This window comes from Papaver somniferum, chromosome 9 (assembly GCF_003573695.1).
Source record: "Papaver somniferum cultivar HN1 chromosome 9, ASM357369v1, whole genome shotgun sequence".
NCBI lineage: Eukaryota > Viridiplantae > Streptophyta > Magnoliopsida > Ranunculales > Papaveraceae > Papaver > Papaver somniferum.
In genome coordinates, this window is record NC_039366.1 from 70,608,868 (window position 1) to 70,626,527 (window position 17,660).

The 17,660-nt window shown below is 37.0% G+C and overlaps 2 protein-coding genes across 2 annotated transcripts; one reads left to right on the plus strand and one right to left on the minus strand.

Annotated features, from left to right (window-relative positions):
• Window positions 1-5,897: 5,897 nt before the first annotated feature.
• On the plus strand, window positions 5,898-10,673 carry LOC113310629 (TSL-kinase interacting protein 1-like). The gene is made up of 14 exons (XM_026559353.1): window positions 5,898-6,059; window positions 6,468-6,726; window positions 6,811-6,893; window positions 6,988-7,035; window positions 7,136-7,245; window positions 7,414-7,498; window positions 7,593-7,875; window positions 8,026-8,193; window positions 8,303-8,460; window positions 8,578-8,816; window positions 8,916-9,228; window positions 9,385-9,783; window positions 9,879-10,010; window positions 10,105-10,673. Exons 2-14 carry the CDS (start codon window positions 6,570-6,572, stop codon window positions 10,342-10,344), a joined length of 2,415 nt encoding a protein of 804 aa, XP_026415138.1. The 5' UTR covers window positions 5,898-6,059; window positions 6,468-6,569; the 3' UTR covers window positions 10,345-10,673.
• Window positions 10,674-12,565: 1,892 nt separating this feature from the next.
• LOC113313496 (dolichol kinase EVAN-like) lies at window positions 12,566-17,158 on the minus strand. Its single transcript, XM_026562281.1, has 14 exons — window positions 16,794-17,158; window positions 16,568-16,680; window positions 16,283-16,489; window positions 15,992-16,096; window positions 15,329-15,399; window positions 15,161-15,241; window positions 14,842-15,071; window positions 14,488-14,677; window positions 14,302-14,367; window positions 14,091-14,179; window positions 13,877-13,991; window positions 13,741-13,792; window positions 13,523-13,623; window positions 12,566-13,091 (listed from the first exon to the last, which is right to left on the minus strand). Exons 1-14 carry the CDS (start codon window positions 16,988-16,990, stop codon window positions 12,978-12,980), a joined length of 1,731 nt encoding a protein of 576 aa, XP_026418066.1. The 5' UTR covers window positions 16,991-17,158; the 3' UTR covers window positions 12,566-12,977.
• Between the last annotated feature and the right edge of the window lie 502 nt (window positions 17,159-17,660).

The following is a 17,660-nucleotide window of genomic DNA, read 5'->3' on the forward strand; positions in this document are numbered from 1 at the left end:
GATGAAGAAAACTGAATCCATTCAAGTATTTTTTTCTAGATATTCTGAAATTATAAATCAAATTCAAGGGTATGGGGATATACAATTAAAGAGAAGAAAATTGTTGAAAAACTTTTAAGAAGCTTACTGTCCAAGTTTGAACATGTAGTTTCCGCAATTGAGGAAACAAAAATCTATGTACATTAGCCACGTATGAGATGATGGGTTCTCTTGAAGCTCATGAAAAAAGGATGGGAAGATACGCCAAGACGCCGATAGAGCATGCATTTCAGTCGAAATTGCACATCAAAGACTACAACAACAATGGTGAAGATGAAAACCGTAATTTTCACTCTAACGGGGAAAAAAAATGTAACCATGGAGGAAAATCATACCGTGGACGAGGAAGAGGTAATTTTCACAACAATTCAAGGTATGACAGTTCCAAACCCTATTGTAATGCTTGCAAGAAACATGTTCATGAAAGTGAAAATTGTAGATATAAGTGCACAATGTGCAAGAAACTCAACCATATCGACAAAGATTGTTGGTCAAAGCAAGACAAAGAAGCTAATTTCTCTGAAAAGGATATACTTCAGAAAATTTATTCTTTTCATGTTATAATTCACATCAAAAAAGTGCCATAAAAATCAGAAACGCCCGAATCAACTGAAATATGGTACTTGGATAGTGGATGTAGCAACCATACGATTGGAGACAAAAGTTACTTTGTTAGTTTGAATGAAAATATTAATTCTCAGGTTAAACTAGAAGACAGAAAAATGCATAAAACACAAGAAAAATGAGTTATATCTGTTTCATCAAAAATAGGACAAAAATTAATTCATGATGTTTTATATGTTCCTAATCTTGATCAAAACTTGTTGAGTGTGGGGCAACTCATACAGAGAGGTTATTCGGTGAAATTCAAGAATAGTGAATGAAAAATATTTGATGCAAGGAGACGATGTCAGCAGCTGGTGGCTAAAGCTCAGAGTGCTTTCTTTCGACTCAATTATACAATGTCTTCCACTCCAGTTCTGGCACTTCCATATTTCAGTAAACCTTTTGAAGTGGAAACCGATGCTTGTGACACAGGTGTAGGAGATGTTCTTATGCAATCAAGACAACTTATTTCCTTCTTCAACAAAGGTTTGGGCATCAGATTCTTGTCCCTCTCAACTTATAAGAAAGAATTAATGGTTATTGTCATGGTTGTCACAAAATAGAGACCATACATATTAGGCAATGATTTTACCATTTTTACTGACCATAAAAGTATTAAGTTTTTTATGGAGCAAAGACTATACTCACTCATGCAGTAAAAATGGCTTTCTAAGTTGCTTGGCTATGATTATGAAGTTTGTTACAAGAAGGGTGATGAGAATAGAGTTGCAGACGCTTTATCAAGGAGACTACAACCAATTACTTCAACTTGTCAGATCATCTATTTCATACAACCTACTTGGCTTACTGAAGTAACAAAGAGCTACACTTTATATAACCTAGTTATGGAACTGATTCCTCAATTAACAGTGTCTCCAGATAGCAGAGTTCTCTTCTCCTTTTCAAAATCCATACTAAGATACAACAACATATTGTACATTGGAAGTCAAGGTGATTTAACACATCAAGTGTTGGTTGTTGTTTACTCTTCCTATATTGGGGGGTCATTCTGGTACCCAAGCTAGTTATCAGAGGGTGAAAGAAAAATTCTACTGGGTAGGCATGAAGAGAGATCTTTTCAAGTATGTTGATGAGTGTGATATTTTTCAGCAACATAAGCATAAAAACTCACTACCTGGAGGGCTACTCCAACCTCTCCATGTTCCAGATCAAGCTTGGAAAAATATTAGTATATACTACATCACCGGTTTTCCCAAGTCTGAAGATAGAGAGGTAATTCTTATAGTTGTGGACATATTTACCAAGTTTATTCACTTTATTTCCCGTAGCCATCCATTTTCTGCATCTACAGTGGCTAAAATGTTTCTTGACAACATGTTTAAGTTGCATGGCCTACCAAATTCTATTGTGTCTGATATGGATAGCATTTTTATGAGTAGTTTTTGGAAAGAATTATTCATCAAGCTAGGTACTTCCCTACACATGAGCACATCCTATCACCCTCAGTCTAATGGAGAAACTGAGAGAGTGAATGCTTGTTTGTATGACTAGCTATAAACCAACCAAATGGGTTAGTTGGTTGTCAATGGCGGAATAGTGGTTCAACACCACTTATCATACCAGTTTGAAGCTTACTCACTTCCTAGCTTTATATGCGTACACCTATCCTCAGTTTGGGTTATTCTCCCACCATTATCCAGTCAATACAGTTGTAGAGGATTATTTAAAAAAAAAAAGACAGGTTGTTTGCATTCTCCTGAAGTCTACCTTGGAAGAAGCCCAACACAAGATCAAACAACAAGCGGATAGGAAAAGAAGTGAAAGGAGTTTCAATGTGGGTGATTATGTTTATCTTCGACTGCAACCTAAAAGAAAATCATTTATTTAACAAATAAGAAATTTGAAGCTTGCTACTAAGTTTTATGGTCCTTATCAGGTGCTATCTAAAGTTGGTGAAGTGGCCTACAAGCTTTAGCTTCCTTCTACATCTAGAATTCACCTTGTTTTTCATGTATCTCAATTGAAGCCTAAATTTGGAACTGGTCTGCTTCCTCAAATTACACTACTCTGTTGGATACATAAGGTAGCTTAAAGACTGTCCCTCAGCAAGTTTTAACTTCCAGACTGATTAAACGCCATCACTAGCAGGTAGAACAAGTTTTGGTTCATTGGGCACATTCAACTCTAGATGATGCAACTTGGGAGGACAAAGCAGTTATCCATCAGCAATTCCCCGACTTGATTCTTGAGGTTAGAAATCATTTGGAGTAGTGGGTAGTTGTCATACACCTTACTTGAGTGTATGCCCTTATGGTGGACCTTATCATGTATTGGGTGTATTAATCTTGTCTTTATTCATAAGTTTCACGTGAGTAGTCCTTTTCTATTTAGATAGCATTGTTGCTCTGTACTGCTCATACTAGTTGGAATTAATCTATCTACTTTACTCTTTCTCTCTGTTTTATCTCTTTCTCTTGTCCTCTTCTTCTTCTTCTTCTTCTTCTTCATTCATTCTTCTCCATATCTTCTTCTTCTGGATCTAGATCCCTTCAACCCTTAAGTCTCGATTTATTTGTAGTGTAAATCAATACACGTTATATCTACGATATGGTATTTGGCCGATAATCTTGGTCGAGGTGGACCAATACAAATTATCCGAAATGACATAAATGGTTGATATTAGGGTGAGGGGATCAAAAAAAATCAAATAAATAAGTTTCCAATTGTATCTCATGTATTAGGGGTTTCATCTAAATTTCATGTCTCAATATTCCAATTTCCATGTTTTTACTGTAACAAACACATTAGCTAGTTGCAAATTTATGTACTTTGTTAAATCAGTCAACTAGTTATGTGCAATCTTCTGGGAACGAAAAGCACATCAAACGTCGAAACTAAGATAGTAAAGAAAGTTTATCGCCATAATATTAATAGGATCTAGCCTTAATCAAAGGAATAAATATAAACAATAATATATTGAAGTTAGATATTGTTCAATATTTCATGACATAGAACTTTTCAATACTTGCACTTATTTCGAAATCTATAAGATCAAGAATGAAACACAGAGATTTGGAACTATGAAAGTATTAGGATCGGTTATGAGATCTGTCTTGGGATTGGTCACGGGATCAGTCTTGAATCTTATATGAGTTGAAACGTAATTCAAGTACAAACATACTTTAAATCATGTCCAATAAAAAAACGTTTACAACATGAATTCAAACACACATATTCTTAATTAGATATACATATCTAGTTTCTGAAAGTACAACGCTAATCCATAACAAAAGTCATATTAATGTTCTGTCGAGATCACGAAAATATAGAAAAATATATTATGTAACTCAATACAATAAGTTGTAGAAACAACTGATGTATATCCTTCCTCTTGATACTTTTATTGTAGATGATAATCAAGTTATCTATATACTGAAGTCATATAAACAAACTTCGAATGTTATGTTTTAAATGAATACGTTTTATAAGAAAACAATCAAGTCAATAGTTGTTAACCTAAATCTGAAGGATGATGTTTTTGTCTGCTCTTCAATATGTCTTCAGGTCTTCATGAGTAAGTAGAGATCGTCCTAACATTTCTATGTCCCAAGTCTAACCTAATAAGTTGACTATTGTAAACAAGTCAACCGGTGAGTTATGAAACTAAATTTGACCTACTAACACTTCGTGGGTTCAACCAAGCAGTGCTCTAACAATTTCGCTTAAGACTTAAAGCTTCTCCAGTAGTTGTTGTGTGTGTTTCCTAGGTGGAAGTACAAACAAAACGTCCTCCAACGGTGTTGTTTGTGATCTTTTTCTATTAAATGCAAATTTTGTTTTTAATAATTTTAATATTTTATTAGAGCTAAAAATGGTTATTTAATATACTGGAATTAATTTTAATTAAGCGATAGCTTGCTAAGATAGGTTGACATCCTCAAGGTGTCATTGATTTAAGAAGTTGAGGTTGGAGAAGAATTTTATGGAAAATTAATATCTATCGTATGTGGATTTAGATATTCATCTTCACATACATTCCATTGGAAAATCTCTTAAGCAGTATGTTGCTTGGAAATCAAGTTAATTTTTATCTTTGGAAACAACATAACTTGAAAATAAAACCAGATGTTATTTATAGAAACAATAAATCTTATTTTTGGAATTAACTTAGCTTGAGATGTAAGCAAATCCTATAAACCTTATTACACTATAAATAGAAGAGAAACGTTGCACTCAGGATTTCTGATTAAATTATCGAAAAGTCGGTAATAATCGCGTATTTGACCATTTTAAGATAAGTTTTCAAGTTGTTGCCACGTATAAACCCGCTTTCTTATTCACCGTTAGATTCTTTCACATTCTACTATTATTTTTCCCCCACACGTTCATCACTAGGGTTGCACCATACAACCAAGTAGGCTAAAGACACCTTGCAACCTGCTTTTCCAAATACGGATTGACAAGCATAATAAGTTTGCCAAGTGCCAACCTTTGTGTGTAAAACGAGTAGTACTTGGGACCCTAGTTAGTAAGTTCGCGAATGATTCGCGAATCATTCGAGAATTTTTCCGTATCACGAATTTTACCGTCTTATTCGCGTACGTTTGCAACTCCGAATCCAAGTCGCGTATTATGTGGCATTCCCGGATTATTCGCGAACCGTTCACGAATTTTACGTATTCCGAATGATACGTCCGCTTAATTCGCCATAAATTCTTTAGCTTTTACTTTTCAAAGACTCCACTTTTTGGGCTTTACTGCCTTCCGAGCATACACGACCGAACATTAGACGTGTTGTAATTTTTATGAAACAAAAACGACTGAAGAGATTTGAAGGTGAAGGTGAGAGAGATCTCAAACTCACTAACCAAGCATCTAAACCACCATACGACGTCCTCTTGGATAACTAATGTTGTATATATTATTGATATCATCATATTAAGTTTATTTTTTCTTTAAATAACTCACACATATGCATAAAAATTGGTCTATGACCTTATAAATACAAATTATTTGTTATATATAGATACCGAATTTTCAGAGCCGAACTCACATTTATAAATCGAATTATACACGTACGTATGTCGTTCCGAATTACTGACGAATCACGTCCCGTTGACCGAATTTTGGACCGAATCTGGATTTTACAAAACCGTATAATACTCGTACGTTTGTCGTTCCGTACGTTTGCCGAATCCCGAATTGCTAACTAGGCTTGGGACATCCACTCAAATTACAATAAACACCCCTTTATTATCGGAAAAAGTAAAATTGGGTCCTCATTTGATTTTTTCACTTCCGTTTCTCCCTCGGTCGATCATCTTTCAGATGACTTTTACAGTCCATCAATTTTCTCTCTCTCTTCTTCATCTTCTCCACTAACTCTCAATCTTACTCAAAGCTCAACACAATTTTCTAGGGTTCTGGTTTTATTCTCTAAGCATAATATAAAGGTAATCAATTCGCATTTCAAATGTTTATTCTACTAGTACTTAACTTTATTCTACTTTTGCCCCAATCTGAATCGCTCTTTTCTGCAATTTTTTAGGGTTAGGGTTTGTTAGTTTCTTGATTTTTTGGGAATTTTGTTAGGGTTTCTACTTGTGCAGGTAGAGTTTGTGTTTATTTGTAGTTAATTTGTAGTTAATTTGGAGTTTAATATATGGTATAGCTTGAAATTTGCATTAATGTTGAGGGAATTCGAGAGATTTTTTTATGGTCAAATTGCTAGTGCGATTGTTGAGTTATTGGGAAATTAATGGTTTAATGAGTAACTAGTTGAAGGATTAATTATACTAGATTCATTTGCATGTAAGGAAGATATTTTTTTGGTTTAATTATATTCCTTATGTCTCATCCAGGCTTGAATTATACGGTGTTTCTTGAACATATTCATTGAAGGAGCAGAGACTAAGGAATTGGATTTGGGTTTGGTAAATCATGAAAATTTAGTTTGTTTGGAGATGGATATGGATATGGAATTTGAGGAGGGTGTGCTGTCTGAGGGATTTTTCCAGTCCCAGAGTTTGTTAATTAAGGAGGCTGAGGCTGCTGCTGATGCTGCAACTTCACCTACATCATGCATTGTTGATCCTCAAAAGCGTGTTAGGTCGAAGGCTGGTAAGTTGTTGATTCGCTCTTTAACTACATACTGCGTGATGATTGACAACTGTCTGCTGATCATATTCTGTTATGTGTGCATAGTCAAAAGACCAACACGGCAATGGGCTGCTTGGACACATGAAGAGGAGCGAAGTTTCTTTACTGCACTACGACAAGTTGGCAAGGCATGTTATGTGTTTATCTCTCCATTCTTTCCAAACTCTATTTTGCTTATTGTTTTAAGTTTTACTAATATGGGATTTTCTATCCTGATTATAGAATTTTGAGAAGATCACATCCCGTGTACAAAGCAAAAACAAGGATCAGGTAAGCGTGGCATCCAACTTTTGGGCATGGATTTTTCAGAGCTTTTGGTTTTCGTTATCTTACTATTTGTCAATGTGGACTTTGGTTACTATAATTGCAGGTCAGGCATTATTATTATCGTCTTGTAAGGCGTATGAACAAGCTGTTGGGACCTGATTTCATTCTAGACGCAAGAAATTTCAAAGAAACTAATGGTGCAATGCTTCGATGGTAAGCACTTAATGTGTTGTTCATCCTCTTCTCTTTCTTTTTGTCAGATCACTTTAACTCTGTTGACACTAAGCATTAACATTAGCATTTGCTACTCCCAAAATTTCATTTAATTATGAGATACTTTGCACGATGAAACTACATAAGTTGTGTTCAATTGTACTTCAGGTCTGCATTGCTGGAAAAGTATAACTGTAAAGCCTCAAAGCTTCACTTGAAGCCTCGAAGGTTTAAGATTATCATCGAGGCTTTGGTAAGTTCAGCTGTTATTTTTTTTTTTCATTTGTTCTTCTCTTTGAATACCATGTATTTCGTATTCATCAACTAATTACTTTTTTTCCATTTAGGAGCAACAACTTTTGAAGGATCGGAAAAAGTACGTAAAGAAACGACGTACTAAGGTTGAAAAATGTTCAACTACAACTCCAGATATTGTTTCAGTACCCAACAAAGCCCCAGCAGCTGATACCGGCGCGGTTAAAGTGGTTGCTGTTGACAGCCAAAATGTTCCAAAAGGCGGTTCTGGGAGAGGGTCTTCAGTAAAGCGTAATGTGAATACTGGTATTAACCGCAAAAACAACAAATGTGACTTATCCACTGTGAAGACAGTGAAGCAACGGAAAAAAACAGGTAATGCTTCACATTTCACTTTATGCTGAAAAGGATAATAAATAAATTAGGTGCTTAACATTGTCTTTGTTGTTTCCCTTCTGTATATATACTTGTACTTTATTATTGGATAAGAGACCAGTTAAGAAGGTGTTTATATCTGAATCACAGGCAGCTCCTCATCTGCTGCATACAAGAAATGGGAAAAGGCTGCAATGGCTGGGGTTTCCTTGGTTGCAGATGCTGCTGAGCATTTGGAGCGGACAACCATCAGCAAAGAAACCTCCCCTGACCGAAGAAGCTCGGATGAGTCCTTACCCTCGATAGCTGTTACGGCCGGTAAGTATAAAGCAAATCATCTTTTAAGGTTCTTGGACTGGAAAAAGGTGGAATCAAATTTGTTATATTCTAAGTGGTCAATTGATTCTGTCCCATCTACTTCTTTCAGCGGAAAAAGGTAATGACCCATTTGGAGTTTTACCCCTATTGCCTCTCTCAGCTGGTTTTCTAACTCAAGTTCCAGATACATGTATGCCACCGAACTGCGGGAAACTAAAATTGCAGTTGTTCCCAATTGATGAAGATACGCGAAAAGCTTTAGAAAAGGTAAGACAAGAAAACTGAAAAACGAAAAACTTACGCGGTGCATTTGGGATTTTTTAGCAGCTAAACTGTAAAAAAACTATATATGGACATGATGTCTACCTCCAAATCTTATTGTAGGATGAACATAATCCATTCTTGGAGCTCACTTTAAGTGCTCGGAAAAAGATATCCTCAGTTCTCGAACATCTTAATCGTAAATGGGGAAAATCGAGCATAGCATCGGGAGAGTTGATGCTTTTCCAGTACGATGCTCAAAGGGGAAACTTAGTGGGACATCAAAGATGGAAACAAGATACTGTTGCCAGTGCTGCAGACGTGTATACAGTTATAGGAAGTCCTCCACTTTTCCGGCTGAGGTTTTCATTCGCATGCCCGCAATACTAATATTTTCAGTAGTTGTTTTTGTGTCTAGACAACTAAGTCTCACGTAACTTTTTGGTGGTATCCTTTTCAAGGTATGGATGGTTCTTCCCTGCAGACCTTACTTTGGTAGCATCTGGTATGAAGGAGCAGACCATAAGCTCAACTACTATGCCTCCTCTACATGATTGCCATACCTGTATTCATCTTATGAAGCCCTCGGAGGGTCAACAAACCCAAATTATGGAGAAGAACGACGTTGTACCCTCTTATGTTGATTTGACGGATGATACCGTTAGGTACAACGGCATGGATCGCGAGAACATTATTGAAGATATAGCGCATTCAAAATCATGGCCTGGAAAGGAAAGTGGCGGAGAGATTATTCGAGGACCATGCAACGATGGGGTATCCACTTCTCCTCTGTTACCATTGCATTTAACATATGTAGCTTGAATCCTTCGCTTGGGCTAGGTTAAAAATTCTAAGCCACATCTACTAACCTTTAAGTGAATCAGAATTCTTCAGATGCATTTTTCTCATTCTTTTGAACTGTGTATTTAGGACAATCCTAGAAGAAGCAATAATAATCCAGCATCGGCTGGGGACTGGGCAGATACCCTTTCAAATATAAGCATCGGAGAACTACTAGTTGACCAATCTCAAGCAATGGGAACCAATGATTTCCTGTCAGCTGCCATGGACAGCTCTGCATTTCTTCATCAGATTCCCTTCAGCTGCGACTCTTTTGATGCTGCAATTGCTGCTCATATTTATGGTAATCGGGACAAGCAAGATCCTCTCTCTACTCAAGTGCCCCATGCTTCATCCATCTGGGATGCTGAAGAAACATGTGATGCTTTCTCATTCCAAAAGATTCCGAGAACACCCATCCCAGCTTCTTTTGGGACTTCCAGACAGACCACAGATACAAGTACAATGGTCAATAGAAGCACAGTTGAGGTTTTATTTCGTTTCCGCAATGCTATAAGTATCTTTCAATCCCTACAGAGGAAACCATAGTTTACACAAAGTGAGTATTTTTAATTTTTATGTAGGAATTGCGTGAAGTTCACCACACAGGTGATAACCCTATATGCGAAGTAGACCTGACAAATAACAACCCTTCTGATGCATACAAAGTAGATGAATACCCCAAGGATCTTGGTGGACTTACAGATTTATATTGGGTAAGTATGAGCCTTTTCTTCTAACAGTATTTTGACCTCTTATCCGGTATATATTTGATCTAATTTTCTGTTACCTCTTGATTTACTTCTGCAGCCAGACTCTCTAGGACCATTAGATTTGGATATACCTTCATCAAGATACCAGGACCAAGATTTGATGCTTGGGGATAGTGTTAGTCTCACTGGTTTGAACCGTTTGATAGCTAGCAGTCTCGATGCATTTCAGAATTGCTCCTTTTTCGGTATAGACAAGAAAGATCAACCACCACCGACAACTGAAGCTCGAGGGACTGCAGCCCCATTTCTGGACTGTAAAATTGGTGGCGAGGTTTGAGAATTTGTATCTACAAGTCTGGTGGAAATTTCCCTCCCTCCTCCAAATGACATGCTTTGGTTGTTCTTGTTTCAATGGCTTGAGAAGATTAAGCATTGCTTTCTCTCCTAGTGTCATGATGGGACTGGCAGGTTGTTCAGGTTTAAGAAGCCACTGCCATCACAAAAATCGTGAATGCAATGTGTTGCTTCCCTGGATGAAGAAAAAGAAAACCCTAACCTTCTCACTGTACAAAAACATATAGCGCACACAGATGACTAGTTGTTTGTACCTCTTGTAAATTTAGAGTGATCGTAATTCCATTTCCTTTCGTCTTTTTTGTCTTTCTATTTTTATTCTTTTCACATTGCTCTTCCATTCTGATATTGTTCGTAACCAATTTGGTTACAAAGGGAAATGACTTGTATTATTCCAAAGGGCTAGTTTTAACCGATTTTGGTTTACAAATTTGGGTAATAGTGAAAAATTTAAAGGATGACCCTCGAAAATCTTGGATCACGTTTTGTGTTTCAACTATAATTTGACGGGTGTGATGGGAGATTATTTAAGGAATGATCTTCTCCAGATACTAACACCAATTAGGATCAAAAACAAATATTGACACCAATCGGAAAGCTTAGAAAAGGAAAGCTATGCCCCTATAAATATAAGCAGCTACCTTAGGCATGGTAATCATACAGAAATAAAAAAACAAACCTAGGTAGATCCTGCACATAGAAAAAAATAAATAAAATGTTAGTACAAGGGTATAACAGTAGCTCGATTCTAGGAGCAGGACCATGGGTCCATTGTCGTCACCCGGATAGTTTCAGTTCAAGTAAAGAAAATCTTTTTCTAGCAGATGTTTATAGATGGATTTGGAGTAATTTTGACGTTAATAAATCAGATGTCGAGTGGTTAACAACAGAAGAGTTTCCCAAGATATGCCAAAAAGTTGTTCATCTCGGTCAAAGTGTTCAAGTCGAGTGCTTAGTGAATCAAGAAGCAAGACTCATGGTCAGAAAGCTGCATCTACAGATTGGGCTAGTCAGACAATCTCTTCATATAAGGTAAGTTTTCACTTCATAAATTCTAGTAAATTTTGATTTTTCTTGTTTTCAATATGCGGTGGTAAACAGCCCAAACTGGGCTAAAATGCAAAAAACAAAAGCCCACCTACAAAAGACCGTGAATGTTTTTAGCCCACCTGCTATCCAACATTCTTCTTACATGCCTCTTTCTCACCGAATTTAATATCTAACATTGTTCGTGCATGCCTCTTTTTTTGACAGATTGTTAAGCGAAATTGTTGTGGGGAGAGTCGACGTACGCAACGACATATCCAGATCCGGTTTTAGAGAGTGTAGGTGGCCAAAGCCACTGGATCCCCGTACTCATGTGATCAACACAGATGGCTCCCTAAAAGGAGACCGAGCTGCAATTTCATGGATTTTTCGAACTGCACAAGGTCGTTCATTCGCAGCTTGCTCAGCTCCGTGTCAAAAGATGCCGATTTGCGTGATAGAAGTGTGGGCCATCCGAGAAGCCTTTTTCCACGCAGTGGGTAATATTAAATTTGTGGTGGCACAAGCAGATGCCACTATAGCCATAAGTATGATAAATACGATTGCGGCTTCGTTTTCAGACTTGATAAGTACATGTCGAGATAATGGAAGGAACTACTTGGAAGCTTCAAAAAAGCAAAACATCAGATGTAAAAGCCCAAGAGATGACCACAAGCTAGAGGAGTATGTGAGATCTGTGATCATCAACCATTCAAAATGGACCGGAGAGTTAGACAGCAGCTCATCAGATTTTCTAATGAAGGCTTTAGTTGATGTGATATATTACCTCGAGAGTTTCCAGCAATGGGGTTGTAAGTACCTCATGAGAGAAGCAAATACGGCTGCTGATTTCTTAACGAAATTAGCCAGGGAAGAAGCAGTTTTCCTTAATAAAAGTGAAGAATATCCCGAAAAACTTTTAAGGATTGTCAATGAAGATCCGCATGACGATATGTGGTACAAGAGGATGAAGCCAACCCCTAGGGAGGACAATTTTAACGAGTCTACCGGGTGGAGATTACTATAGTGCTTAGGCAGCCCCAAAAAAGCTGGCCTTTGTTGCTCTTTAAGTCTTGTGTATAGTAGTTTTAGTCCCTTTCTGCACTCCATATTCATGTGTACAGCAAAAAATTTCTTCCTTTCAATAAAATTTTAATTTGTCGCAACACTACATCTACACAATACCTTTCTTCAGTTGATGTAAATAAGCTACATTACATTTTCGAGATATGAAATTGTTTGACCTGTAATCTGTATTTTACAAGCAAAACAATGTTCAAGCAGTTTCTTGTTTTGGACCGCTAAAAACTCGGCTTAACAAAAAAGAGTAAGTATCAAGTACAGTAGACAGATCTTTGGAAAAATGGTGATGGAGACGGTCAGAAAGCAGGAAACACCAAACCTTCCTATAACTCATTTGATATTTCAGTTTCATTTGATAGTTCATTATCTACATGAACTACATATTACAGCCGACTTGCCGCGGGATAATAGAGAATATGTACAAAAATTGTGCTCGAGGAAAGCACAGTATTAGGTCAACCAGAGAAGGCTCCTCATCTAATAATTCCTAGATTCCTAGTCCTGTACTCACAAACAGAGAAGGCTGTAAAAGACCACTGGAATGAACGCGTTATCCAGCTGGGCAGTGTATGCCTCTAATAACCCACTCACAGTCACAGCTATGAGGAGGGAGATCCAATGCTGCATAGAACATTCGACAACGATTAGGGAAAACAAATGACTCGGTCGAAGTCCTAAATTCCACAAAAAAAAAAAAAAAAAGAGGAAAAGGAAAAGGATTTGTGTGTTTCTAAAGGTCCAGCAAGGCAAAAGAGTGATAGAACTTAAGACACAGCGAAGTTCACAGTAAGGCGTATTTTAATCATTTTCAGCCAGAAGTTTTAACAGAAATGCATGATTTTAAGGGTCAAGGCAATAATTTACTGCTTATTATGATCAACGGGTTTCTATTTTCAAAGTTGAATCAAGTCTTGAGATTGATATGCACAAGCTACTTTGATACAGACTTGTCTGCTGAAGCATCAACATAACATGTGTTCCTCAAAATGACTGTAGCTTGAATAGCTAACATGCATGTTTGATAAACCAAAATAAGTTCAATGTTTTCTTACCTGAGAGATTATAAAACCAGTTGATGCTAGAAGTGGAAGGAGAACGGAGCAAGCTGCAAGAATAGATGTTATACCTGCTGCAGTACCTTCTATGGTTTTCTCTGACAAGAAAAAGAGCAGAATATACTTAATAATGAATACAAATAAGCAAGTCTGAACCGTTGAATGCCATTGATAGGTAATGATGACTAAACTTCAAAGACCACAAGGTTACTCACTGCCTGCTTTGCTCCACCTGAGAACCCCATACTTGTATCCGACCATTGATGCCTGAAGACAAAACAAAAGCAAATTCATCTCAAGCTCGGTCCTATTTAAATGCAAAGGAACGGCAACAGAGAAAGTAAGATTCACCATTGTATCTCCAATTCCTAAGCTCAAGATTCCAGCGAAAGGGGCAAGTGGGCGATCGTTGAAATCAGTTGATAACCATTTAGGAAGTGCACATCCCAGCAAGAGTGAAAAATGGCTGCGGTAAGAAACTGACATCAGTATGACCCAAAAAGATTGGAAAACAAAATTAATGCAGAATTAGACCACTCGCCATCAGAGGACAAATCTGTTATACCTGACAATAAGGAGCTCAGAGTCGCGATGGTCTGTAAACGCATTCATGAACTGGTTGATATGTTTCCCCAAGGGCCATATTTTCCATACCTGCCTACACAAGTTGTGGTTATGCAAGGGTTTACCATTACCAATGAAATACAACAAAAGTGAAGCAACAGTAAAATAGAAAAAGCAGCTTATCAAACATTGAATCTCTTGAGAATACTTACTCGAACAATTTCTAATATCAAGAAAACAGCCAGAGCAGCACCAAATGCTAGATCAAGGAAAGTGGACTGGGAAATCCAAACAAATCTAACCAATGAGAAATACTGCTACACCCTTGGAGTTATGAACTAATGCAACAGCAATATATAAATAATTACAAAACAATCATCAATCTTTTCTTAAGTCACCTGGAATATAAGAGCTGGTGAAAACATAAGAACAGCCACAAGATGGTAGTATTTCCGAAGAAGAATCCTCTCAATTTTGCTACTTTTTGAAATATTATAAAAGCGCAAAACTGATGCACATATCACAGTGACCCAATATATACATAGTGCAAGCCTTTTCAGTGGCTCTTCAAACACAAAATTCAATATCCTGCGAAAAACAATGTACTTGCAAAATTAGTCATATTGACAAATAGCCTAGTCTGCCCCCACAAGTGCAGAGCTGTTTGATTTAAACATTCAGTGCTTAAACTGAGCCAACTTAATTTCCTAAATTACCAAATTGATGAAAAACACTGAAAAGACTTTTTTTACCATAATAAAGGATGATGGTGAAACCCCTGAACAAACTGCATCCATGCTGGGGCAATCACAACTAACGTCACCATCAAAGAAGCATAAAAAAGAAGAGAACTCTCAATCACTTTGGAATCCATCTCTTCAGCTGCATGAGTTTGAGGACTAATCCAACCTGACAGCTGGTGATAAATTCGTAGAAAAAAACCATAGAACACAGGAAATACGAGAAGGCTGATTACGAATCCCTGCAGGAAAGAACAATTAATGCCACAGTTACAGGAATTATACTCATCCAAATATTTCATCCAATTCCATTTCTTCGATAGAAAGTTACCTGAATAATGGTAATAATCTCACTTCTTTTAAAACCATACTGTTCAGAAAGTAACTCTGGCGAAATGAGAAATGTGTTGAGCTGTGAAAACAAGGAAACATCCGATTAGGAATGAATTATACAGAGGAGTGAATATAAGTAAAACAAATATACTGACAAACCACAAACCTTGGCAAGAGTGTAAGCTGTCATGTCACCAAAATAGAGAACAAGGCCAGAAGTCACCAGAAGTGCTTCACCTATGAAGTCATACAAATTGTTAACTTAAGGTATACGAAAACAAGAACCATCTAGGTTCAAAAATAGAGACCGGTATTTTTCCAACTATAATTGTCTTTTTTTACCAGTAGATCATCATAATTCTGTCATTGCGAAGCACTTAAAATGATTAGATACTTTTATATCAATATTTCTAAATGGGTCATCTTGTTTGTCACCCAACCAATCCCATTTTCCATTTAAGGATGGGACGACTGCTCGATTCTATGTTTTCCAATCACCTAAACAAATTCTATGATCTACTGAAAAGAGTGTTCAATTGAAAAACTAGAAGACAGTCACTGTACTCCTCTAATATGCAACCTCACAACAATGTGACTGCTGAACAAACTGAAAAAGCCAATAAATACCTATGGAAGTGCATAATGGGGAAGTGTGAAGAAAAAGATGAGATGCCTGCTCGATCCTATGTTTTTCAATCACTTAAAAAAATTCTATGATCTACTCAAAAGAGTGTTCAATTGAAAACTAGAGGGTAGTCACTGTACTTCTCTAATATGCAATCTCGCAACAATGTGACTACTGAACAAACTGAAAAATGCCAATAAATACCTATGGAAGCGCATGATGGGAAAGTGTGAAGAAAATGCTGAATTAACTTCACAGCTGCTAATCCATGACAGAACACCCAAAATAATTTCATCGCTAAAGGCGAACCTGCAAAGAAACAGGAACGTAGTATCGGCTAAGTCATATCCATTCTATGGAATTTCAGAAACTGTCTATTTAAAGATATTGAACATTCCACATAGAACTACAGCAAGTTTCGTTCTTCTCGATCAAACCTCACCCATTATGACATCAGTGTGATAAACCGGTGAGTGTTAACAGATGCAAACTTACCAAAATTAGATTGTCGTGCAAGAGAGAAACAGCAAACTGCCACATAAACAGCCGTGTACAATAAGCTAATCTCTGTGCCATGAGATCTCCGAAACCTCGAAAAACTTGTTGCATTGGTCGAATGTCGAATTAAGCAACAAAGGAAAAGAAGCACCCCGAAACAGGTTGCAGATACAGCCCAATATTGAACAATCAAATAATCAAGCTCTGTCCACCAAACAAAACCATATCATCAGACACAATAACAAACAAACTGAAAAAACAACATCGGGATTTGAGTTCTACCTTGAGGTCCAATATCTTTCGATTCAACGGCTCTCGAGAGCTGTATCAACCGAGAAAGCATAACAGAAGGTAAAGTAACTGCTCCCAGCAGTATCCCAGAAGAAGCACCTGGCCTAAACAACAACAACAAAAACCCAATTAAGGCAAATCCCTAAATTCTCATATCATTAAATGCAACTTAATTTGAGAAGGGTGTTTGAGAAATTGGGAATAATTAAACACAAACCTCGATTTGAATTGATTCAAGGATGTTGAATTTTCAGCGGAGATCTCAATAAACAAACCAGCAAACGCTAATAAACATAGACCTAAACTTTCATAATAAAGAGATTTTGGTATACAGAAAAGAATACGAGTAAGGAATAGAACAACAACTGTTCTCTCTCCATTGAAGAGAGATACAGCAGAACTCAAAGGCGCCATTGGAGAGAAGAAGAAGATGAGGAATCCAGATGAGCGCCTAGACTTGTTGGGTCTTTGTTTTGAACAACGCGGGTTTGTTTAGTCACCTAATAATCATCATCACAGATTCAGAAAGAGCAACAGAAATGGGCGAACGGTGCAGATTGTTTTTACAGGTACTTTTAACGGTGGTAGTTGTAGAGGAATGTGCTTTGAAAAGTGTGATGTAAGGAACATGTGAAATACTGTAGTTGTTATCGAAAGCAAACAGGTAGTTGATCAGAAATTACGTTAGAAAGGGTGCACATAAGAATCCACCAAGAATGATGCTTTCTGTGGACCATTTCGTGACTTCTGTCATTTGTATGATAATTGTGCCGTAAATTAATCTATGCGACCCCTAAAGAATTAGCCACGACATAAGAAGATAAAAAAAGTTACCCAAATCTAAAATGTAGCCATTCCTTATCTCCCATTTTTTTAATGGCCAAACTGCCCTTTACAATTTGTAGGTAACTTGACAATCGGAAGTCAATTTAGTTTATATAACTTCCGAATATAAAGTATCCCAAAATAAAATTATCTATCTTTTGAATTTTGATTATCCTGTAATGGGTAGTAAAAAAAATTATCCCGACTCCCGATTAAAGTAGACCTTTGGCTAAAATGCTACCATAATCGGTAGTAAATT